Source organism: Plasmodium knowlesi (genome assembly GCF_000006355.2).
Source record: "Plasmodium knowlesi strain H genome assembly, chromosome: 12".
In the NCBI taxonomy this organism is placed as follows: Eukaryota; Apicomplexa; class Aconoidasida; order Haemosporida; family Plasmodiidae; genus Plasmodium; species Plasmodium knowlesi.
Genome location: NC_011913.2, coordinates 1,037,329 through 1,062,443, shown reverse-complemented (window position 1 = coordinate 1,062,443; position 25,115 = coordinate 1,037,329). Strand labels below are relative to the sequence as shown.

At 35.5% G+C, this 25,115-nt stretch overlaps 6 protein-coding genes across 6 annotated transcripts; 4 read left to right on the top strand and 2 right to left on the bottom strand.

Annotated features, from left to right (window-relative positions):
- Positions 1-512: 512 nt before the first annotated feature.
- Positions 513-10,517, top strand: PKNH_1223900 (conserved Plasmodium protein, unknown function; the record flags this gene model as incomplete). The annotated part of the gene is made up of 1 exon (XM_002260256.1): positions 513-10,517. One exon carries the CDS (start codon positions 513-515, stop codon positions 10,515-10,517), a length of 10,005 nt encoding a protein of 3,334 aa, XP_002260292.1.
- A 2,366-nt stretch (positions 10,518-12,883) lies between these two features.
- On the top strand, positions 12,884-14,620 carry PKNH_1223800 (knowpain-1; the record flags this gene model as incomplete). The annotated part of the gene is made up of 1 exon (XM_002260255.1): positions 12,884-14,620. The coding sequence occupies one exon, from the start codon at positions 12,884-12,886 to the stop codon at positions 14,618-14,620; it is 1,737 nt and encodes a 578-aa protein (XP_002260291.1).
- A 1,522-nt stretch (positions 14,621-16,142) lies between these two features.
- On the top strand, positions 16,143-16,319 carry PKNH_1223700 (protein PET117, putative; the record flags this gene model as incomplete). Its single annotated transcript, XM_002260254.1, has 1 exon — positions 16,143-16,319. One exon carries the CDS (start codon positions 16,143-16,145, stop codon positions 16,317-16,319), a length of 177 nt encoding a protein of 58 aa, XP_002260290.1.
- A 310-nt stretch (positions 16,320-16,629) lies between these two features.
- PKNH_1223600 (conserved Plasmodium protein, unknown function) lies at positions 16,630-17,165 on the top strand (the record flags this gene model as incomplete). Its single annotated transcript, XM_002260253.1, has 2 exons — positions 16,630-16,807; positions 17,008-17,165. The coding sequence occupies 2 exons, from the start codon at positions 16,630-16,632 to the stop codon at positions 17,163-17,165; spliced, it is 336 nt and encodes a 111-aa protein (XP_002260289.1).
- Positions 17,166-17,366: 201 nt separating this feature from the next.
- PKNH_1223500 (conserved Plasmodium protein, unknown function) lies at positions 17,367-22,189 on the bottom strand (the record flags this gene model as incomplete). The annotated part of the gene is made up of 3 exons (XM_002260252.2): positions 17,367-17,478; positions 17,626-21,779; positions 21,953-22,189. 3 exons carry the CDS (start codon positions 22,187-22,189, stop codon positions 17,367-17,369), a joined length of 4,503 nt encoding a protein of 1,500 aa, XP_002260288.2.
- Positions 22,190-23,493: 1,304 nt separating this feature from the next.
- On the bottom strand, positions 23,494-24,462 carry PKNH_1223400 (aminodeoxychorismate lyase, putative; the record flags this gene model as incomplete). The annotated part of the gene is made up of 1 exon (XM_002260251.1): positions 23,494-24,462. One exon carries the CDS (start codon positions 24,460-24,462, stop codon positions 23,494-23,496), a length of 969 nt encoding a protein of 322 aa, XP_002260287.1.
- Between the last annotated feature and the right edge of the window lie 653 nt (positions 24,463-25,115).

Sequence of the window (25,115 nt, the reverse complement as noted above, 5' to 3'; positions counted from 1 at the left end):
AAAAAAAAATGAGCAAAAATAAAAAAAATAATAAAGAAAAAAATCACAAAAATGTAAATTTCAATCACAATTACTAACAGACGAATTGAGAGAGTGTAACGAAAAAGGGACAAACCTGGAAAACGATGAAATAATTATTCAAGTTCCTAAAGGGGAAAATTCAAACTTGAAGGAGCACCCAGTTTAGGAGGAAAATATTGAGGTGTTTATTTTTGTGCAATCATGCCAGAAAGGGGGAGGAAATAAACCGGGGAGAAGCAGCGAAAGGTAAGCGTAACGGAAAGGCGGCGGTGGAGTAACCAAATTGTGGAGACTAGAACGGGTAATCCATATTGGGCGGATAGCCTAAATCGAAATTGAAGAACAAATGCAAAAAAAAAAAAAAATAATAAAATAAATGATCAAGCGACCGCCTAACCGAGCGACCACATGACAAATAATATCCAGTTAAAGCGAGGAAACAGCGTCCAAAGCAACACCAACAGAAGAAGTTCGTCCTAGAACCCGTGGAAATGATGAAAATGCTCCTGTATGACACCATCAGAGGCGAACTGAAAGCGGAAGGTAAAGATGAAACATTGGATAAAAATGTGATCAATGAAAATATAAAAAAGTACGACCGACATAAGCTGAGAGCCATACTGAGGAAATACATTCGACATAACAATAGACTGCTAAACTACCACAGATACAAAGAAGTAATAGACAATTTTGAGCCATTTAAAAATGTATTTATCATATACAGTAATAGCTTTTTAAATAGAAACAAAGCTTTTAATTACACCTTTAGATACTCCAAAATTATAAAAATACTATACCTAAACAGAAAAGGGAAGAGACTTATATATGGGGATAATAGTTACTTGAAGGAAAATACCCTTACCAGAAGTAAAAAAGGGAGGAACAGTGAAAGAATAGGATTACTACTCGACGATAAAAAATTCACAAATGAAGATAACTCCAATGAAGAAAAAAAATATCAAGTCATTAACTTTTTTTATAACTTAAAAAAAAGTGATTATGATAAATTGGACAGAGTTCTTGATAAAAGCCAGATAGCCCTTCCTTCATTCAGCTACTTCGATATTTATTTATTTAGCAATAACAAAAAATTAAAATATGAAATTAATAAGAAAAATATAAAATATATTGATATTAACTCTGTCTTGTATTATCTCTACGTCCCAGTAATTATTTCTTATATCCATTTAAAAGATTTCCAGAATGCCAAAATTAAATTCTTTGAGTATATTTACTTTAAGAGAAAATTTAGACAAATTAATAAATACTGTTCCGAAAGCGAAAAAAGGAAATTGAGGATTACCACCCTAATTTCTTCCAAACTAAAAAATAAGATATATAATTATTACGACACCCTGCTGTATGAGAAGAAGCCATCTTCCATTTTTTCAAAATCCACTAATCACAGGGGAGAAAAGAGATTACACAAAAAGAAAGCAATTAAAGATAGTGGAGCCTTAGGGAGTAAAGGAATCCGTACGAAAATTAAGAACAAATTTATATTATCGGGAAGAAAGAATAAACAAGACGACTCCTTCAAGGAACGTTCAACGGGTAGCAGCATCATTGGAATTAGGAAGAGCAAAAGGAAGAATTCCTCTCTACATGGAAGTGATTGGCCTGCTCCTTGTGATAGCTTGCCTGTCGAGTCCTCAAACGGGTTGACTCAACCCAAGGAAGGGCAAATATGTCTCTCCTCAGTGAAAGATAACACAGAAGCTAATGATATTAAGGAGGATACAAACAAAATTGATTCGAATAAGCAACATATCAGTGAATCGAATGCGGAACACACACCACGGGGAGATACCCACGAGCATGCAGCCCCGACGAAGGAGAAAGACCCTTGCCCCAAGAAGCGAAGCATCCACTTTCACCACACATGCAAAAGACAAAATTATACATATAAAAAAAAAAGGAAAAAAATAAAAAGAAAAAGAAAAAAAAAAGAATACATAACCATAGATGAATATTTGTTATTCCTAAAAATAAAACACAAAGAGACATCGATAGAAGGACTAACAGATGTCGTAAGTTGTATTCCCCTGGAAGATAAAATACGCAGAATAAAGAAATTAAGAAGTATAATGAATATTGAATATAATGAAAGAAAAAATATACATAAGAAGGAAAAGATTCTGAAGAATCTGATCCAGATTAAGGATAAGAAATACTATTTTTACAACTACTTTTTTGACGTGTTGATTTATTTTTCGTACTTTAAACAGATAAATATTGTGGAGGGTATACTGGTCATAGCACTCCTGTACAGCAAGGTGAACTTGTTGAGCATTTCGACTTACATATATAAAAATGTGTACCTGTATTTTTATTATATCTTCGAGAGCTACCAGAGAAAGTGGAAGTCCTTCGATTTAAATCACGAGATGAATAAGCTGAACTCGTTTAGTGTGAAAGGGAAAGAAAATACCGATGCTTCGTATGGGAAGCATTCCAAGGATTTGAAGAACGAAAGTGCGAAAAAAGAAAAAAAAAAAAAAAAAAAAAAAAAAATCACAGCTACTGTTATGTCTGATGTGGGGACCATGGAGAGTGACCAGCGGGAGAATTGTAAGGGGGTCGATTTTTGCCCCACTCATTCTGGTGAATTGGATTGTAAAACAGGCCTCCAGGGCAACGTCAGCGTGTGCACGGGGTGTACGAACAATGCGATGGATGGGGCGCTGGAAGGAGGAAAGGGAAGGGTGCAGAAAAGCGAAAAGGAAATATTAAAGGAAAAAAAATCGAAAAGCGAAGCGAAAAGTGACAATAAGGACAAACACAATGATGACAAAAATGGCGGTAATAACAACCTCCCCGATGACGAGCATGACAACTACGGCATGTGCAGCATGTACGACGAGTTGGTGGTGCACACATTTAACCACTTCCAAAGACAGGTGCGAAACAATAGCAACTTTTACTTCGTGGCTGACTGGCAGGAGGAGAACTCGAACTCTAAGTATAGGAATTATGCCTTCTTGAATAACTCGTTCAATTCCCCACACCTGAATTACATCAACGATATCGTCGTGGGAAATATCATAAAGAATGCCATTTGCTTTAACTACAAATACATTTTCAATGGAATAAAAAGGCACATTTTAATTTACCTTAATATAATAAATCACGTAGAAACAAAATACATCTTTTATCAAAATAACTACAACCTAAAGAATGTGATTTATCATCTGTACCTAGACAAAATTATAAAATTCTATGACAGTAACATTTTTACGTATGAGAAGAACTTCTATGTACTTAAGAGAATTCTTTTTTTGGACAATGGTGTAAATTTGTTTAACCCTAGTGAGAATTATCTAACGAATGATTATTGTTTGAAGTCGATATTTTTTAAAATATTTTTTAATCTTTATAAAAATGCGTCTCTAAAGATCCAAGGAACGTATGGGCGGGAGATACTTGGCAATCATCACAGTTGGATGCGCGCGCAATTAATTCACCAGTACAGGATTAACGGAAAGAAAGGAAATGGAGAAGACAACATTCTGCATTCGTTGATCAAATTGGAGGAGAAGAAACTGCAGTTAGGGACCTACCAGGTATGTCCTTATAAAAATGCGTCGCAGTACGAATTAGCAGAACAGAAAAAGGAAGAAGACGCAACAGTGAAAGGGAAGTGTATTGTGGAGAATCTACATCTGAGCGAAAACTCACCTAGTGAAAATTTTCTTAATTTTAACTTCACCATGAGTACGAAGGATCAGTTGAGAAGCCATATGCTTAGTACCTGTCTTAAGAAGAACTGTAGCCATGTTGAAAAGAAGGGGAATAAAACAGAAAACGTATATGAAGAATTAAAGAGGTTTACATATTGTGAAAATAATAATGTCAAGGTCGGTGAACGTACAAGGCACGTTCTCCATTGTAGGAACCCCACGCGAGTGAATAAATGTCCATACAGCCATACCATTTCGTCGCATGAACTTTTTAGCGATAATAAGAGGTACAAGTCGAATGTTCCTATGAGTAAATCGGGATGTATTATGAAAAGTGTCACCTTGGTAGATAACCTGAACAGTCGCTCTTCCATCAGCGGGGGGGGAAAGAGCGAGTGGGCATTTCATCATACGTTTAACAGAAATTCGAATAAAACTAAATTCACAACGTGTGATGATGCAGACGAGAAAAACAAACTGTCTATCACCAGCAGGCAGAGAAAAAACGACAAATTTATTGAAACAATTTTTAAGAAAAAAATTAACAAAAATCTGTTTGGAAGAAACAGAAGTATTAACGCATCTAATGATTACAATTATCGTGATGAGGATTATTATGGTGAGGATTATGGGGAGGACAATTTGAAAAATTATTCGCTGAGAAATTTGTTTAACTTCCCTAATAACGAATTAAAAATCTTGATTTATAATTTCCTCTACCTGTACATTTTTGACGAATATATTTACATGAACATACATAAGAAGGATATAAGTGAGTATTTGAATTTTTTAAATGTTTTGAAGAAGAAACAAAAGCTGAGGTATAATTTATTTAATTTCCTATGCCATTCGAACAAAGACATTGGCAACGAAATATCGTGCTATAAGAAATATCTAAAGGAGAGATACCTAAATAAAAATAAAAAGAAAGATAACAACAAAATGATGTACAACTCTATGTTTGAAGAAAAAACTACCATCCAGGTGAACATGAAAAAAGATATGAATGATAAGTGCAAAACCAAAAGTTCCAAAAAGTTGTCAAGAAAAGGGGAAGAGTACAAAATGGTTAGAGAACATAACAAAGAGGAGACACTCAATCCAATAGCTTCAATTCTCCTAATACATAAAAAAAAAAAAAAATACAATTCCAAAGCCATAAATTTGTTAAGAGAGACTTATAAAAAAAATTTCATTAATTATCATATAAAAATTAATGTAGAAAAATATGAACACATTTATTTCCTCTTCCTAATAACGGAAATGTTGTCTCTTATTTTTTTGCCCTTCATCAATTCCCACTATTACTTTGCCTACGTAAAAGGCTATAAACATTTGGGCGAGGGTAAGTTTAACCAGATTGAAAGGTTTAGACATGATAATATACACCTCCTTTGTGAGCGCACTAGTGATGATGGTTCCAGTAATGATGATAACAGGGGAGATAAATCAACAATTGAAGATGGTGGTAAATGGAACTACAAAAGGAAAAGTACAAAACAAAGTCGTAGAAACACACAAAACAGAGTGGACAAACGGAATAGGTTCCTCAAAAATAACAAGCAAGACATATCCACAAGCATTTACAAGCTGTTTAGAGTAAACAAGGACAATTTGTTAAAAAATTCAAATAAAAAAAAAAGAGAAAAATTTTCAGATTCTGAGGAAACCAGGAGTAGGAAAATCCTCTATCGTAAAAATACCCTAAGTAATATAAAAAATGAAACAGCATATATACAGAAATATTCCCTCTTCAATGAGAAGAGGGAAAAATGGAATGACTTATTGTTTAGTAAAACGTACAACACTGACCTGAAGAGAAGGAAAAGCATGGCATATGGCCACCATGTGGATGATGGTCAGTATTACATTGCTCTGTACAACGCTAAAGAAGCAGTAGAACAAATTCGGATAAGCAAAAAAAGCATAACATTCCAGGTAAAGAATCTCATTGAAAATGTCTTCCTTCACAATGAATATTATCAAATTGATACTTATGAATTAAAGAAAAAATTTCATAGTAAGGACAAATATTTTCTGATAAAAAAGTATGAAAAAATTGTAGCTCTGGCTTTTTATACCCGCTTTAATACCTACTTGATATTTTCCCTGTATCAACGAATAGCAGTGCTTAATTTTCTATATTCGAATTACCATTTGGTCATTTCGGTACTGAGATATATTAACCATGTGCACTGTAAACTGATTAACCAACATGGACGTAGCCATTATTTTAACCCGAAGACATCTCGATCTGTGTGTGAAAAGTCACTTGTTCCTTCTCATCCAGGGGGTAATGCATATAAGGAAATTCCGGAAGGGGGGAATAGTACCTTTTTCTCAGATGAACCCGAAAAATATGTCCCGTATGAACACTCCTTCTTTTACATGAAAGATGAAGATATTCACTACGATGATTACATAATCAACACATACAGCACGAACTACATTAATGATATGAATTCCGTACAGGGTATAAATAACTCTCCTTGGTCTTTAATAAAGTTTTATGACAAACTAGGCGATATAAAGTCCTTCCGTTTTTCCATTTTCTTCGACATATTTTTTGAGCTAAAGGTAAATTTTAACCACCTCAGCAGTGCGCATATATGTGTGCAAAATTCATTAAAGTACCTCTTCTTCTTTCTAAAGAATGCACACAAGTGTAATGTCGTCTTGGAATTGCGACTCAGCAGAGGAAAGTCAGACTCACTACGGGGGAAAGGTATCGAAGTAACGAATGAATCTGTCGAAGAAGACAGTAACATATCAAATCCCCCCACTGATAAACATAGTCGTAAGAATAAACATTTGAGTGACTATCCCCAGGTGGACTTGCAACACAGAAGGTTAAGTGATGAAGAAAATTTACATCCCCAAAGAGGGAACATTTTACATGGAACAAACAATACACTGGATGAGTGGAATAAAAAATGTGGAGAGACATTTAACGATGCGAGTCCTTCTGCACCTATGGGTGCAAATTACACATGGGGGGAGAATAGCTCAAATGGTGATGGAAAAGACAACCCTCATAACATTAACCGAGAAAAAGGGTACACTGAAAATGAGTCCCACTCAAATTGCCTTGACAAAATAAGGAAGGAGACCAAATGTAGCATCGAGGGTACAAAGGAAGGAAACGCATTAACCACCTTGCAGTGTGAGAAATGGCCGAATATGCTCCCAAGCATAGATATAAACAAACTGAGAAGTAGTAAACTCTTCTACATTATAGGCATTTCTCTACTGAAACAACTAAATACCAACTACTACTATGACAATATGAAAGAAATAAATATCATTTATGAAGATGATTTGGTTGAGAAAAAAATAAATATAAATAATTTAGTAAAAAATGATTATACAGATGTGCTAAACGTGAGTTATAAATACATGATAAAAAGCATCAAGGTGGATCCAAACCATCTCTTGAGTTATTATTACCTTGGCGTTATCTATCTGTACAAATTAAAAATTACAAAGTGCATTTATATATGTAAAAATTTTTTATTACAAAACTACCATAATGTGTACGCTTTCCCATTTTTTTTGCTATATATAGTAGTTACCAGTTCGAGGTACACGAAAATGGAGGTAATTTCTACACATGGGGAGAGGAAGCTCGGCAAGAGTCATACACATAAGGCTGATTCCATGAAATCGCCATATAGAAAAAATAAAGGTGATGGTAGAAAATATGATGCAGTCATTAACCATGCGAATATTCTTCACAGCTACAATGAACAGTACAAAGGGTTAATTAACCAATTAAGGAAAAATGCCCCCAACTTTTATAACACTATTAGTAATCCTAACAACATGTTTGATGCAGATGATGGGAAAATGGCAGATGGAGGAAGAAGCTATATAGACGACTTTTGCAACCTAGGGAATTTTATAGACTGCAATGATTCGGGGAGTATAATGCCATTTAACAGTGTGAAGGACAACCCAAGTGAAGTCCCATCCGAAAGAGAGTCTAATGAGAAAAGTGACGATCCAAGTGGCAGGCATGATAAGAACAAAACAGAACATGGTGAGAACCCTCTTCGTTCAAAACGGGGGGAGATGAATTCCCCTACTGGAAAGGTCTCTACAAGTGGGAAAAGTACGCATGTTAAGCTGAGCACACAACACTGTACAGAAAGAAGAAGTATTCCATATTGTCTTTACAACGATGAGGAACTTCAAAAGGAATCGCCTAACAAGGAGTGTTTTTTAATTCTCGCGAAAGCTATAAACTACTTCCCAAACAATTTTTTTTTTTTTTATCTCTACGTATATTACTTAATTAATTTCTTCGTAATCTATGATATTTTATTTTATTGGGAGAAAAAAACAGAAAACAAGAAGAATAAAAAGAAGTCATTCCCATGTGCCCAGGTGAAACACCTCCTTCTGCAAAAGGTTTCAAAAAGGTGTGACATCAAAACGAACCCAAGTGAAATCGCCCGCCATATGGACCATTTCAATTTTTTGCGTGAAGAAAAAAAGGGAAATGATCATCTCAGCCAACTGTACGATGCAATATTCGACACGGACGAGATGGACAACGTAGTTAGTGACGATATTAATTACACTGATGAAACTGCCACAAATAGTGATTCTTGTGGAGGGCCAAAAAAGACTACTCGATTTTTTCCCAACATCCCATTTAATCTTAACAGGTGTAGCAACTTAGCCAAGGGGAAGGATGAAGGGAATCGGCTTTTAACTAATAGTATTAAGGAAGAAATTGACAGAATTCAGATTTCGCTGAAGATTTTGCAAAGGAAAAGCAATGCGATGAATGTTGCAGCTTCGAGGGGAGGTGCAACTTCTACCGTGACAAAGAGTGGTTCGGATGAAAAATCACAAACGATCGCAACACATGATGGTAGGGCGGCTGATGGGGAAAAGGGGGGAGAATTTCCACACGCCGATGTTACACACCTGTCCGGGACGAACCAATCTGGGGATGTAAATGTTAACGAAAAGTATAAGGAAAAAAAATCAGTAAAGACCGAAAAGAGAAACGCATACTTCATGGACCCCCCGTCCGTATATGATACCTTCCCAAAGAAACTAAAAAGTAACATAAAAAAAAACGAATACATTGACATGAGCAAAGTGAACTTGTTACCCTGCGTTATGCCAATCCTGTTAGCATTGTACAAATACATTCATCAGAAAATGCAGGAAAAAAAAAACTCTGATATGTATGTATATTTCTGTTTGAATAAAATTATGTCTTATGTCGATCTGGGTAAGATTAAGTGCGAATTGCATGCAGAGAGCGATAGAGACTACCATTCAAATGGTGAAATCAACAACCACCACTGTTTCTTTAGCTACGCGAAAGGGAGCGAAAAATTATACAGCAAAAATTACTATTTCTCGGATAGAAATGGATGCGGCGCTGTTGGTGCAAGTGGCATTCTTGGTAGAACCTGTAACAATTTTGGAACTCTCAACTCGCATAGCAGCCTCAACAATGTAAGAAACACCACTCCTATGGATACTGGCACAGAAAAGAACATGAGGAAAATTAGCCTGAAAAATGTCTACCTGGAAATCATCACCTGGATCAGTGTGGCTGAGATTCTGATATACCTGAGGGTAAATGCCAAGCTCATCATTTACCTTCTCAATATTATAGATACGTACATAAAATTTTATCTAAGTATAAATAACGACAGTAACTATTACAGCTACGAAAATACAAGCTTCTTCTACAATTTGACACACCAGTTCATGTGCTTGAAATGCTTGTACTTGTTTTATCTCTATGCCAAGTGCAAAAGGAAGAAAAAATATTCAGATAGTCATGTCTTTACCAGAAAGGCAAGCAATGTATGTCGCTTGTCACCAACGACAATATTCCCCTTTGGCGAAACGATGAAAAAAAGGAAGAGTAACCGACAGGGGAAAATATCACTACCTTCTAAAAGCAATTTATATACAAAAATACTCTTTTTCGAAAACGAATACGAATTGCACAATTCTAGAATGAAGTTATGTGACCACCCGAAAGTTAAGGTCGACAATAATCACATTTACTTCAGGGATCGATTTGGTGAAAATGATTTTAAGTTACCTTTTCATACAAAAGATAAGAAAGATTTGCGGGGGGAATTCTGGCCTCTTTGGAGGAAGGGCGAAAAGGGGGGAGCTGATAAGCAAGAAAAAAAAGAATCCCCTCAAAGGAATGAACCAAAAGAGAATGCAAGGAATGGTGCAAAATGCTCTTCGACCAACAAAGTAGACGCAAATAACAGAATGAACAGAGTGAACAAAAGGACCATGAATAAGATTTACGCGGATGAGGAGAAGCTGTTCAACTCGTTTTGTGTGGACTATGAGAGTGCCCAGAAAAGACAGAAAAAATATCGACTCGTGAAAAACATTAAAATTTACGTATCTTTAATAAGTAAAATTTATTTCAACGATAGAAAGGTTAACATTTTATATGCTCGATATTATTTTTTAAAAAAAAAGTACCTAAAAGTTATCAGTATTTTGTCTCTCCTGAATGAACACTACAAGAAAAAGGACTACTTCATTATGAAGAAGAAAAGGTCACATGAGGATAGTGGCTCAGGCAACCATATGAACAAGTCGTCTGAACAAAGTACCTTATCAAGTGGTTACCCCTTTCATTTAAATAACCAAACTGATTTCGTCTACGAATATTTAAATATATACATGTATTACCAGTCCTTTGAGAAGTTACAAAATTATCGGAAGTCTAATTATTACAAGCATATTTTGAAAGTCATTTTTTTAAATTGCCCCATCATACCGTTTGGTTTATTTCCGTTTATAAATTTGTGAGCAGCTCTTGAGTGATACACTCATTTTTTTTCTTTGCCTCACATCATTGGAGTGTGGCAGGCAAAACATATCATAAGAAATTTGACTCTACATCCATGATGAAATATTGAAGGACCTTCGTAAGAGAGCTAACTAGAAATATAACATGCTCCGTATGTCGTAGCATAGTGAGATAACTTTTGTTGGAGAAAAAATGCCCCCTTTTGTAAGGCACCTTCATTTTTTACCGTGGTATGCCATCATTTCCAACCACGTTGTTTTGTGCCATTCTGCGTTCCCTTTTCCTTTGCCATGTTTTTATTTTTCCATTTTTCATTTTACACGTTTTGTACAATTTCGTTTTAATTTAATTTTTATTTTATTTATTTAATTTTTTTTTTGTTAATTTGTTAATTTGTTTTGTTTTAATTAATTTATTTATACACCAAAAGGTAGCATAATCGAAGCGCAGGTTTGGCATGCATACACTGTGTGCATATTTTTTCCAACGCCTGCCTCTTTGCAACTGCCTTTTTACAATCAATTTCCTTCCCCCCTCTCGGTTTACACACTCCGTTATACATAAATATATAGTCACGTCGATTCGTTCATGTCAGCAGTTTCTTTGTTAGCAGTTTTAGTGTTATTTGGTTTTGTTTTACTTGGATCCGTTTTTCTTTTTTTTTTTTTTTTTTTTTTCCTTGTTTGGTAACAAAAGAGTAAGCTTCACCTGTATGTAGAAAATGCGGGGAAGTTGCAAAGAGGCAGTTGCATTTGCCTCAATTTTATTTTATTAAATTTTATGTCACAATTTTTTTTCTTTCTTTTTTTGTAGCCTTTTAATGATTTTTTTTTTTTTTTTTTTTTCGCTCCTCGTAAAAATGATGTGTAAAAATTACATCATTCAACAAAGGGACATGTTCTCTTTTGCTCTATTAAGGCAGTGAGAATGTAAAATTAAAAAAAAAAAAAAAAAAAAAAAAAAAAAAAAAAAAAAAAAACACAAAGATTAAACTGGGGAAGACTCACCATTTATTTTTACGCTGCACATGAAATGTCTATCTGCCAAGGATCTGTAGCTCTTAAATGGAGAACTGTATGGTGGGAATATGTGCCAGTGGGGGGGTGTTTTGACGTTCACCCGATTTGGCTTTTTTTTTTTAAAGCGGTCACACATGGAGGACGGGACAGGGGCATGTGCATTGATATGTGCGCAAAATTTATGTGCGTTTACATGGGTACTAATATGCTCACTGGAAAATACGTTGACATGCAGATTGACATGAACATTGGACATGCGCAATGAAATGTACTCTGAAATGCATATGGAGATGCTCGTTTGAAAGGGTTGCTGGTCTACATGTTTAACCTTCATATGGGTGGTACAGCCTTACATTCATATGGATTGTACAGCCTTACGTGCACGTAGGTATGTCGGCATGTGCCCTTGTGAGTTGCCTCCTTTATCGAGTGATACACCACAGGGTGATTTCTTCCTCACCATGTGCACAGAATATCATTTTTCTTCCCCTCCCCCTCGAAATGTTGCAAGTCGGAACAGGTACAACGCATCCCCCGTTTCTGTCAAGTTTGTCTTCAACATGCCTTATTACTTTCTTTTTTTTTTTTTTATTTTTTTCGTATCGTTAAGCGCTTGACACTTGCAGCAACTACATTCTTGCGGGTGGTGGGTGGGTGGGGGAAGAAGCGTCGACATTATCCTACTTTATATATAAAAGGAGAATTTTAAGCACTACATATATATTATATATATATATATATATTTTTTTTAAGCACTGCGCAAGTGTTGTTTTTCATTTTTTTTTTTTTTTTTGCAAATAGTGTTTACAATTTTTTAATTTTTCCCGTTCGTTTTGGCCATTATTTTTGTTTTCATTTTTACTTTTCTCTTACAGCAGAAGGCAGTAACGTAAAGCTTAATTCGAGCGATAACGACTATCGCTAGTTAATGGAACTTTTGATGAGAAACATATACGCCTTGCCAATTTATTTGGCTATGCGAAACATACGTTAACTTCCGTGCCATCAGTTACACTGTTACTATGTTTTTCCTTTTTTTTTTTTTTTTTTAAAGGAGAAAGAATAAAGTTACATAATCAAGTGAGACTGTCAATTGCGGTGACCCACTGACTGACTAACTGCATGGTTCTGTTTGCACGGCGGGTATTGAAGCAATAAGTGTACGCTTTGCTTGTATATTTTATGAATCGTCCATAGGGTTTTATGCCTTTTTTGCCTTATGCTACAGTAACTTATATGTAATAACGTAGGTTTTTTCCGTTCGGGAACCCGTTAAAAGCCAATTACCTGCGCTTACATCCTGAGTAGCCCACCACTTTCTTTAATTTTTTCACCGTACGGCGAAAATGGCGCAGAATATGAGCATCATGAACCTGACCAAGTCCAGCTTGGAGGCCCTGAACAGAAACCAAATGCTCTCCAAAAGGAGGAATAGGAAAATTTTGAAGATATGCATATACATAGTTCTGACATTTGTGATGTGCGGTGTAGTGTTCGTATGCTTCACTACGATATCGAGAAATGATTGGAGCCTTAACCGAAGCGACAATCTGAAAGATTCTTCTTTCAACTCTGGTGATGGAGATATCCTCAACAAGGCTGAAATAGAAACTCTGAAATTTATCTTTTCAAAATACCCTCAAGGGAAGAAGGATCTATCTGGTGATGAAGTAGAAGCACTAGCAGATGCCGCCATATCTAATGAAGAGGATGAGAAGATAAAAATTGAAGAGCCAGGAAAGCACATCAAATTAATGAAGAAGTATAATGAAGTTGTGGCGGACCTCAGTCAAGAAAACAGAGAGCAGTTAGCAAAAATGTTAAAGGAACTTTTGAAAAAAAAAATGAATGAGAAGAAAACAGGAAAAAAAGACCCCAATAGTGTTAATGGTGAGGAAGGGAAAGAAGATATCAATGGCGGTTTGTCCAATTTTAATTTCGATAGTGTCGGGGCCAATGAAGATGATAATGGCGGAGACGCAGTGTTGAGTGAGGAGCACATCGAAGGTCTCTTCTTCAACCTGAAATACGCGTCGAAATTTTTTAAGTTCATGAACAAGTATAACAGAAACTATAAAGACATCACTGAGCAGATGGAGAAATATGAAAATTTCAAAATTAACTATCTCAAAATAAAAAAACACAACGAAACAAGCCAAATGTACAGAATGAGGTTAAACCAGTTTAGTGACTATTCGAAAAAAGATTTTGAAAATTATTTTAGAAAATTACTTCCCATCCCAGATCACTTGAAGAAGAAATATGTAGTGCCTTTTGCTTCTTTGAATAACGTAAAAGGTAAAATGGTGGATAGCAACAAAAGTGCAGACATTTTCACTGACGTCCCAGAAATTTTGGACTATAGAGAAAAAGGAATTGTACATGAACCGAAGGATCAAGGATTATGTGGTTCGTGTTGGGCATTTGCTAGTGTAGGAAATGTTGAATGTATATATGCCAAGGAACACGATAAAACCATTTTAACACTGAGCGAACAAGAAATTGTGGATTGTTCAAAATTAAATTTCGGATGTGATGGTGGACATCCATTTTATTCATTCATCTATGCCATCGAAAATGGAATCTGCTTAGGGGCCGATTATAAATACATAGCTATGGATAATTTATTTTGCCTAAATTATAGATGTAAGAATAAAATTACCCTCTCCTCTGTTGGTGGCGTGAAAGAAAACGAATTGATACGGGCATTAAATGAAGTAGGTCCCGTGTCTGTTAATGTAGGTGTAACGGATGATTTCTCCTTTTACGATGGAGGAATATTCAACGGTACATGTACAGAAGAATTAAACCACTCTGTTCTTCTTGTCGGTTATGGCCAAGTACAAACCAGCAAAATCTTTCAACAAAATAATATTTATGATGATGCCAATGGACTAACGAAAAAGGGAGCGATAGCCTCTCCATCAAAGGCCAATGATGATGGTATTCAGTACTACTGGATTATCAAAAATTCGTGGAGTAAGTACTGGGGAGAAAATGGATTCATGAGACTTAGTCGAAACAAGGAAGGAGACAACGTATTTTGCGGAATTGGTGTCGAGGTTTTCTACCCCATTTTGTAAGCCTCCCCTCCCCTTTAAGAATGCAGCATGAAGAGCCTGTTGTCCATCTCCATGGGCAAGAAGTTCCGTCCTTTTTTATTGGCATAGCAGCGATGAGCTCTGTTTTTATGGTAGACGAGGCGGTTTTTTCTTTTTTTCTTTTTTTTTTTTTTGGCATACCAGGCGAGCTCTACTTTTCGGAATACCGGGCTCATCGCCCTTTTCGGAACTGAAGCATTTCCCTGCATGCACCGTACCCATTTTCACTCCACCGATATTGCTAATCGGACCCTAATCAGACCAATGTTTTTAAATTGTACGTACGTGAAATTACGACATCGCCAATGTAGCCCAATGAAAATGCCGATTTATGTACTGTGGTGAGGGACATACCTCCTCTGTATATATTCAATATATATATTTTTTTTTTTTTCTGTTTTGTACCATTCAATCATTTGATTCCTATACCATATGTACTCCTTACCATTTGATGTTGTAACGTAAATTATTTTGTTAAATTTTTTTTTTTTTTTTTTTTGAAACTGCAAGATTTAGCAACTTACCACATCTCCTATAATATGTAACCTTAAGAAAAAAAAAAAAAAAAAAAAAGTATGCATTCGAGTATTTTCTCCCTTATTAAGCAATTTGAAACGGCTTATTTTCTTTTAACCATGCAAAATGTAATGACAGAGAAAGAGGACGCGTTGGGAGCTACACAGCTCACTATTTGTGTTGAATCTCCTAGGAAGACGGGAAAAGAACAACAAAAAAAAAAAAAAGGCATAACAAATGCAGACAAAGTTGTAATCTCCTCTGGGGCCCCCCAAAACAAAGGGCGCAAAAAGAGGAAGTACCCCCTTATTTACAGTTCCAATTTATCCCCTTCATCATGCTCGGGGTGGCAAAGGAGATAAAAGTGATACTTCTTCATACACATGATGAGCTGATCATTTCTGTGGAATATGTTGATTAAAGGTTAACCCTTTTGAGGTTTTTTTTATTTTTTTTTTTTTCTCAACCTTTTCATATTTGGGGGGCGTTTCAAAAAATCGGTCCGCGTACCCATTGATTTGTCACATGAGGGGGGAAAAATTACATCAGATGTAATTGACCCTGAAAGGAAGTGCAAATGGAAAAGAAAAAGAAAAAAAAAAAAAAAAAAACACGCATAATGTGTTAACGCAAATATAATGAGAAACGTTATGGTAAAAGAGATGATTAAATAGCCTAGTGGCGAATACATCATAGTGCGTTCCTACGGATGCCAAAGGAAAGCTACTCTCGAAAAGAAAAGGCCATTCATTTGTCCCATTATTTTAGAGAGATCATTTTTTTTTTTTTTTTTTTTTTTTTTTTTTTTTCTTCCTGTTCTCTACGTCGGTCAAATGGGTACATCGTCTCATAACATTTGCACCTTCGAATAAGTTACAACAAGTAGATAAAAGTACATCCACGTAGGAACAAAACATCGGAAGGGTAGTCAGGCCGCTACACAACTATACCATACTGATCAAATTCAACTCCACCGTTTGAAGAGATTATGAAAAAACGTTCAGGGAAATATATTCTACTTTCATCTTGCCTTTTAAGCCTTGGAATTTACTACTACGTGAAGACGACAAAATACTCAGATTACAGGAGGAGGTACGAGGGCGTATTGAAAGATATAGAAAGACAAAAGGCCAAATTTGAAAAATGGAAAGCGGATAATTTGTAGGCCAAGGGGGGGACAGCAAAGCTGAAGTAAGAATAAGCAGGAAAAAAAAAAAAAAAAAAAAAAAAAAAAAAAAAAACAAGTGGGAGTAATCCCTCCCATGAACTTCAACAGAAACATTTCGCTTCTCTTCACTGTAAAAAAAGAAGCTACACATTTGTACAGGACTATTTTTTCCCCTGGAGCGCAGCAGACCTTTTTTCGAAGCTGTACCTCCTTCCCTCAAGTGAACAGAAATAAATAAAAAAAGAAAAAAAAAAGGAAAAAGGACAAACGGAAAACGACTTCAGTTTATCTTAAAAAGTGAAGGAAAATGAAAAAGATAAGTTCGTTCTTGAAAGAATTCAAAAGAATATTGAAAAAGGAAAATGGAAACAGAAACCAGTCGTCTATATTAAGCAACATAAAAATACAAAACATTTACGCAAATAATAAAATTAACAAAAAGGAACATTACGTTTATTTTAAGGAGTATGACATAAAAAGTAACGGTATGAAAAATGAATAGGAACACATAGGCACGAATGCATGTGCGCATCGTGCTTGTATGCGCAGGTTAACGTGGACCATTACACACACAAGTGGTTTTCTAACACTTGTTAAATTAAAGACAAAGGCCTTACACCCTTGGGTGCATTTTACCACCTACATAAAAGTTATATCTCCCCCTATGCCCTTTTCCCATTCGCAGATTACAGCCACGCACGTGTTGCTAAAACGAAAAGATTGTTCAGTAGCGAGAAATACAAATACAAAAATGCTATTCTCTTTGCTACCATCGGATCCACCATAGGGATAGTTTCCTTCGTCTATTTTATATCTCCACAATGGAATGATTACTACTACTGACAGGGGGGAAAGTATTTTTGAAAAGATGCTCTGGGGAAAAGTGTACCACCAAATTAGTTGTTTCGCATTTCTTCCCAATTTTCGGTTCCCATAATGTATATTCCCTTTTTTTTCTTTTTTTTTTTTTTTTTTTTACCCATAACATCTCGACTAATTAATTTTTTTTGCGTAATCAACGCTTCTTTTTCTTGCTGATCCTGCTCATGCATACTCCTTGAGGTAGAAATTCAAGCAGGTGCTGAAAAAACCTAGGTCCTCCTTGGTTAGCGTGCCATTATGTCCGCAGTTAACGAGCAGGGGGCATCCCAAAATTCTGCAAAGGGGGCGTAAAGGAGATGTAAATTGGGTGGATATGGGATGGATGTGGCATCGCATCTTATAGTAGATGTAGGTACGCGCAATGTGTGATACACAGCGATCGCAGCGAGGAGCCAGCACTTAAGAGTAGGCACTTCCTTACTTGGGGGAGTAGACCTTATAGGCACCCTTATAGAAAATGTCGAAATGAGATATGGGTTCCAACGTTAGAAGGTCAATATCTCTTGCAACCTCCTCCACATCATTTATATTCACATCCAGGGATGTACTCAGCCGCTCCCAAAAGGTATAAATTATATAAGTGTGAGTTAGAAGCTTCTTAAAAATTAATATGCGATAGATTAGGAAAATGATAAAGTGAATGTTCGTGTTTTGGTTAATGGTGCTATATTCATCAATTAAGTTTTCTGTATAATTTTTCATTTTGCGTAATTCATTTTTTAGAGAAAGCAGAATTTTGCAAAGGCTCATTCTGTTGTTCAGGCGCATCCAGCTTACATACTTTTCTAGCTCTTTTGAAAAATCCGCATTGTTTATGTCCACTCCAATATCGTTGGAAAATAAGTCCAGAAAATTGCCACTGCTTAAGCGCGTCGTGTTATTTTTCTGGCTATTCTGCCATTTCTGGTTTTTCGCCTTCAAGGTGTGCAACAGTTGTGTGGGGTTCACTAAGTAGGTATCTTCGTCGAGTTGATAAAAAACACCTGCAGAGGTAGATGACAAGGAACCGACAGAAGGAGAACCAACCGCAGTACTCCTCTTAAACCAATTCAAGCATACTATCAAGTCGTGTAAAAACATGGATCTCTTTATTACAACATAAGGAGAAAGCATAGTATAGTTATAGTCTGCTGCAAAACTGGGATTGAAGTTAAAAGTGTCTTTGCTTCGCTCCCCTTTAACTTTGTTCGTCCTTTTTTCCGAATCGCTATGCATGAAATATATATCCTCCGAATCACTGTTAGGATACTCCCCATCGAAGAGCAGTTCATCATCTCGAGTGTGGTTCAAATCGTAAGAATATTTCCTGACCTTCCCTTGAGGATCTAACCCTTCTTGGTGACAACATTCAGATAAAATAAAAGGAAGCTGATAGATGGAATTACAATATTGTTCCTCATCAGACGAAATAAAACATTGAGAAGGGTAGGAACCATATACCTTCATTCTAAAAATGAAAGATTTGAAAAAATTTATTTTTTCATTTTCTCCAACTTCATTCAATTCTGTTAATAATTGTCCACAAGAATTTAAATTACAATTAATCGCATCTGAAATTTCTGTTAAAGAATCACTAAATTGGTTTAGGAAATTGATGATGTCCACTTCTTCTATGTTAAAAGCAGGTTCCTCTTTGTTCTTATTTTTCGTGTTTATATAATTATAGAGGTAATCATTTTTGAGAAAAAATCCGCTATATGTGAAGTGCACCTTTTCCACTTCCTTCCTCTTTGACATGTACAAATCTTTCAAAATTCTGTTCAGCTTTTCCATTTCGAATTTGAAGTCTTCATTTTCGCGGAGCATATCGCACACATTTGGCTTCTTCACATGGTTGCTATCCTTACCTATATTTTCAGCCATCTCGAAATCGTCATAATTGGGATTTATCTTTTTAAATGTATCCATAAAACTCATATTATCATTATAAATACAATAGATAGCATTATGTGTTTGTTTCTCCAAATTGTTTTCCTTCGAGTTGTACAAGGACATGATCGACTTATACGTTTCCAGTCCTATCGAAATGAACGAGTTGTTCGTTGTGGAAGATTTATTTAGAAACAAAATGCAATCGTTTATCACTTTCCAGCTCTGCAAAAATAGACCAATGTCGATATTTTTCACTTTATTTTCAAACCAACACTTGTCCACACTTTCGTCTATAATTAACTGGGCGACAAAAGGAGGCTTCCTATTGGGGGTGCTCAGAATACATCCACCCAAAAGTTGCTCCTTTTGAGGAAGTGGCAACTCCGGGTTTGCCCTTTTCTTGGCGTACAAATCCGAATACATCTTTGTCTGTGGTATATATGCGCCTTCATCAAATCTTCCATTCACTAAGGGTAGCAAAATTTGGCTGCTTTCCCCAAGGCTTGGGGATCCTTCTGCGATTCCTTCCATAGAACTTCCACCTTGGACTCCGACCTTGCCCTCCCCACTTTTGTACAATTTCGAAATTTCCTTTGACACCCCCGTAACGACACTGGACATGTAGTGAATGATCTCGTCGTTGTTGTCGTAAATCAAAATTTTGGGAACATCTGAATTCAGGTAATATTTCGTGATATCCAGTTTGTAGGAAGTGAATTGCAGGATGTTGTAGGCGTACTCACCCACCATGTACTTGGCCACTTCCTCAAAATTGTAGAAGGACTTGTCGATGCATACAAATGATATTTTCGGACGATCGGTGCGTGTGTTTCCATCTATGTCTTTACCACAGTCGCCTTTTCCGATACCGTTCCCATTGTCTATACTTCGATTGATCTTCCTCCTAATCCTCATGTTGGATATTTTCAACTTACAAAGCACAATAAACTGGAGAAGCAGAATAATATACTTAATCGGGATGAAGAGGATATTTAAAATTTTATCCTTCCTTCTACTCATCAATTTTATCGTTTTGTTTATCTGCTTGCAGGTGATCTTGATGCGAATTTCATTTTTGCACAATTTATCCATATATTCCATATTATTATTTTTTTTGTTAAAATTGCACAGATGGTAGGAAACGTAGGAGCAGAGGGGACCTCCAATGGATGTTCCATGTAGCCCTAAATGTTTGACCTTCCTGGATAAAAGATATTCGGCAATTTTTAAAGCGTCTAAATTATTTCTATTCAAATTTGGATAACCACTAGATTTACTATACCCTCGATAGTTGTACACAAAAACATTTACATTATTTTCCAGGTAAAACTTTAATGATCCTGAATAGCAAGCATTTAATTCATAGTATGCAGCATTGGGGTTGAAGTAAAGCACCACGGGTATGTCGCACAAATAATTGTCTTGATATATGTAATTGTAAAAATCGTTATTGAAAGCGTTTAAATAGACATGACCATTGGTGAGTGCATTAGTTAGGTGCTTTTTTTCTGCCCTGTTTTTCTGATTCTCCTTTTTTAAGTCAATATATGATTGTATTTTATCATTTAGAAACCTTTTACATGGTATGAACATGCAATCTATTTTGGCACCGTTGACTAGCAAGTACTCCTGTTTTCCGTAATATTTAAAAATCAATTCATACTTAAACAAATCCATTGTTCCTGCTATGTGCTTCTTTACATAATTATTAATAAACTTGCTTATATTTCTCATGTTCATACTTTCTCTTTGGGCGTTCATTTTGAAAAGCTCTCCCAGCTTGTTTAAAAAATGTGTCAATTCGTCTAGAAGTTTCAGGAAATCAGCACCGTTTATTATCATAAAAAAGTCTCTATAATTAGCATGCGTTATGGATTTTTCGTAATTTTCATGGTAAAACAAACTTAAAATATTTATGTCGACATATTTGGGAGGAATGATCTCCACAGAATTGTCTACTTTCGAGCCATCATAAAAGTTATCCCCTCTTTTATCCTCCAAGTGGTGCCTTGATTTTCCTTCCTCTTGGTTGGAATTCCTCCCGGGGGGTAAATCATGAGGATTGCCATTATCGCCATAGGAATTATTCTCATTTGCCCTTTCTGATAACAAGTTTGCATATTCTTCCACTGACCTGCAGTCTTGCACATCCTTCCTCCTAAATATGCGCTTCCAAATGTTGAACTTCCATTTTGCTGTGTGAATATTGGAGTCCCTTTTCCTTTCTCTTGTGGGAGCGCAGAATTTTTCGTAGGTGGGATTTCTACTAAGTATGAATTCGTGCACTGCTTGGTTAAAATCCTTGTGGATTTTTATTTCTGTGAGGATTTCTGGGTATATAATATCATCCTGATGAATGTACACCTTCAGTTCGTTTATTTTTATCATGAATAGCTTCAAGTAGTAGTAAAAAAGTAACTGTTCATCATTGAAGTCTACATTTTCTTCCAAGTTGATGTAGAGGTAATAGCTAATGTAGAGCGTGTAAAATATATATAGACCGCTGAAAAAGTTAAAGTAGTTATCCTTGTTATTGCTATTTGAGAAGAGTGCCTGCAGTTTAATTTTGAAATTTTCACGGGGGTCATTTTCCTGTAGAGTCACTTCCCTGGCGTTTGCTCGAATGTCACTTATAATCAGTGACAACTTCACCGACTCCTTCATGTAAAACTTACATAGTTCTACACTGTTGTCGTAATTTGTCTGCACGGAGCGGTGAAAAAAAAAAAAAAAAAAAAAAAAAAAAAAGGCGTTCGGTTTGTTCACTAGTTTGCAATGTACTTCCATGTGTGTGACTTACTTAAGCGTCACTTTCGATGTCTTTTTTTTTTTTTTTTTTTTTTTTTTTTCCCTTCTTTTTTCTGATTTCGGCTCACCTTGTGGAAGTATATGAAGAGACTACCGGGGTACGTCAGGGCCCTCACCACGAAATGGAAGCATAGATAAAACAGAGTGATGTTCAAAAACAGGTAGAACAAGGCATTGTTAAAAACAAACAAAAACAAGGACACATACGTGTAAAAAAAATAAAGTAACGTTACGAAGAAGACGATGAGCGAGCTATTTTTTTTAAAACTTTTGAACAATTTTTTGCAAATCATAATTGTAGACATGGGTTAACGAACAATAAACTGCGTGGTATATGGTTATAAAATGCTCTCGCTCGCTTGGACGTACTGGTGTACATTATGGTCCGTTCGGCAGTATAAGAAGGAGGGTACGTTGTGGGAATGTTGAGGGGGGGATGTTACTTACAAAAATACTAACATATATGCGTATATATATTTATTTACAAATACTTTACACATGTGAGATAAAATCTGTTTTACCTTCGAAAATGCATAATCTCAATTGGATGAACTTAAACTGTGTATTCACAAACATCGACAAAGTCAATTTAACGAATTGGGATCTTCCAAAATTGGCAAAGTCGGCCAAAATAATTTTTATTCCTTTTGTGTGCACGCTAGAGAAAAATCATTTTGTGTATTATATATGGAAAAAAAAAGAAAAAAAGAAAAAAACTTAAATATTGCATATATTTACACATGCAAATTTAATCACACATATGCGTACAAAATCACAGACACATAACGCTTTTGCAAACGAAAACTTGTCACGTATGTTTCGATTCTTCGGAAAGATCAAAGTGAAAGAGCAACTATTGTACACTTGGGAAGTATTAAAGAAGAGAAACATTTTTGTGTTGTGCCACACCTTTTTTTTTAGCTGCTAAAAGTAGAAATAAGGCATTTAAAAAAATAGTAATAAGATAATCTCACATCTCGCACAATTTCACCATGTCCCCTTTTCAGAGCTTTTTTTGTTTAAGGCATATGTTTTCTTGGCTTATTTCCGTAAAAAAATGTAAAGATGGTCACAGGAAAGGTCATAGCGATTTGTCAAGTTCGCTCTTTTTTTTTTTTTTTTTTTTTTTTTTTTTCGTCAAACGAGTTTGTGTCACATGTACATGAATCCAAGGTATAAAAAAAAAAAAAAAAAAAAAAAAAAAACAATAAACTGCGCAAAATGAGCACGATGAAATATGCAGCGCCCACGTGTCGAAGCGAACTGCTGTGGAAAAATCAAATCAACGCAGGTGCCTATCAGAATGATAAAAAAAAATTCATAAGCGAACCCGCGCACGGCGAACCACGAACAAGGAGAAAAAATGTGTACTAAATCTTTAATTCATAAAGGGGAAGCCATGTTTCCAACGTGGCCAAAAAGGGGCGTAACATCACGAAAGGGGGAGGGGAAAAAACCATATATATTCAAGAGAAAGCGGCGAATATTTGCAGGAAAAAAAAAAAAAATTGTATTCACAAATAACACAATTCCTGCATACGTAAAAAATATGCACAGAATAAGCATGCGTGCGAGGCTCATCTAATCTATCCCATTTGACACACATACCTTACACATCTTGTGCTTCACTAACGTACACTTCATATTTTTCCTTCTTCTTTTCCACTGCTTCGCGTAGCTTTTCTTGTAACTTAATCAAAACGGGATGATGTACATCCTTTTCAAACTCTCTTTTATTTTCCGAACAAAGAATAATTTTTTTAACAGGCAAAATGTTTCTAGTTGTGGAGCAAATGAAGCAGAATTCAAAGCGTCCAATGTCACTTATGTTGATACTTTCCTTTTTTAATGTTATGCCCACCTCTTCGCATATTTGTATTATTTGCTCTCGCATGGTACCCTTGAGAACAAGTTCGTCTTTTGCGGTATATAGAGTATCATTAAAAAAACAGAAAAAATTACAAGTCAATCCCTCTGTAATTTCTTCCTTCTCGTTATATAAAACAACCTCGTGGCTATCTTCGCTCTTCAATTTTAGCATTTTATTTCGCACATCAAAGACATTTGAATATTTTATATTTGGTGTCTTCCTTTCGCCACACATGATATCTATCTGTACATTGTTGCTATGTTTTGGTAAGCATTTTATGTAGCATAGAATGGAAAATGGCTCATTTGAAGGTATGCGGTTATCTGTGTGTATATCCCACGTAATAGTAACCATAACCATATAATTTAAATTTTCACTGAAGTATTTTTTTTTAATATCATCATTTAATGTATTTATAAATTCGAATCCTGCTTTGATGCTTGTGCTGGTGCTTTTGCGAATATTTTCCAGTGTCAAATTTTGCAAAATGTTCGTGACGCATTCTTTGTTATGGCCATTTATTTGTAACTCCAGAAAGTTCGTGGAGTACTTGTGTAAATTTCTCATGTGTGAGGTGAAATTAAAAATGTATTCAAAGGATACTACCGTTTTCATTGTCGTGTACACTCCATCTATGCCCAGTTTGATGAAATCCTGGACAGCCATGTCGACTAGCGACGCTTCATTGTTCTTTATTAAAACTGCCATTTTTTTTTTTTTTTTCCAATGTGCGGAAATTGCAAGTATATGCCAAAAAAAGAGAAACAATCAGTAGCGTATTTTTAACGTTGTAAAGGCGTAAAGGAATTCAAACTGCGTTCATTTTCTTGTTCATTCTTTCTTTCTTACGTAAAGCTCCCAAGTAATATGAAACAACAACGTGTGGGATACTTTTCCATTTCAAAGGTTAAAAATATACAGAGGATAGCATGCTAATTATTTTTTATTCTGTCAACAGATTTATTTTATATTCATTCCTTCGAAATGCCTTTACGTTAACAATAAAATGGAACAGAAACAATTCGATAAAAATAAATATATATATTTTTTTTTTCTTTCTTTACGTAACAACAATGTAGTTGATCCCTCTGCTGCATTTATTATATTCGCGGTATGCACTCTCTTGGGCACGTGGAAAAAGGGCATACATTTTTTTATTTTCAATTTTTTGCGCTGTGTTCACTGATTAAAGTGAATTAATGCGTTCTTAAACATATGCACATTTTTTCTTTTTGTCATTTTCTTGCTTATTTTCCTATTTATTTATTTTATTTATTTTTCCATGCCGTAGGGGTATTTCCCAATTTATGAATATGTAATCTCAAATTTGTTAACCCCCCGTCCGCAGTGATAACACAAGG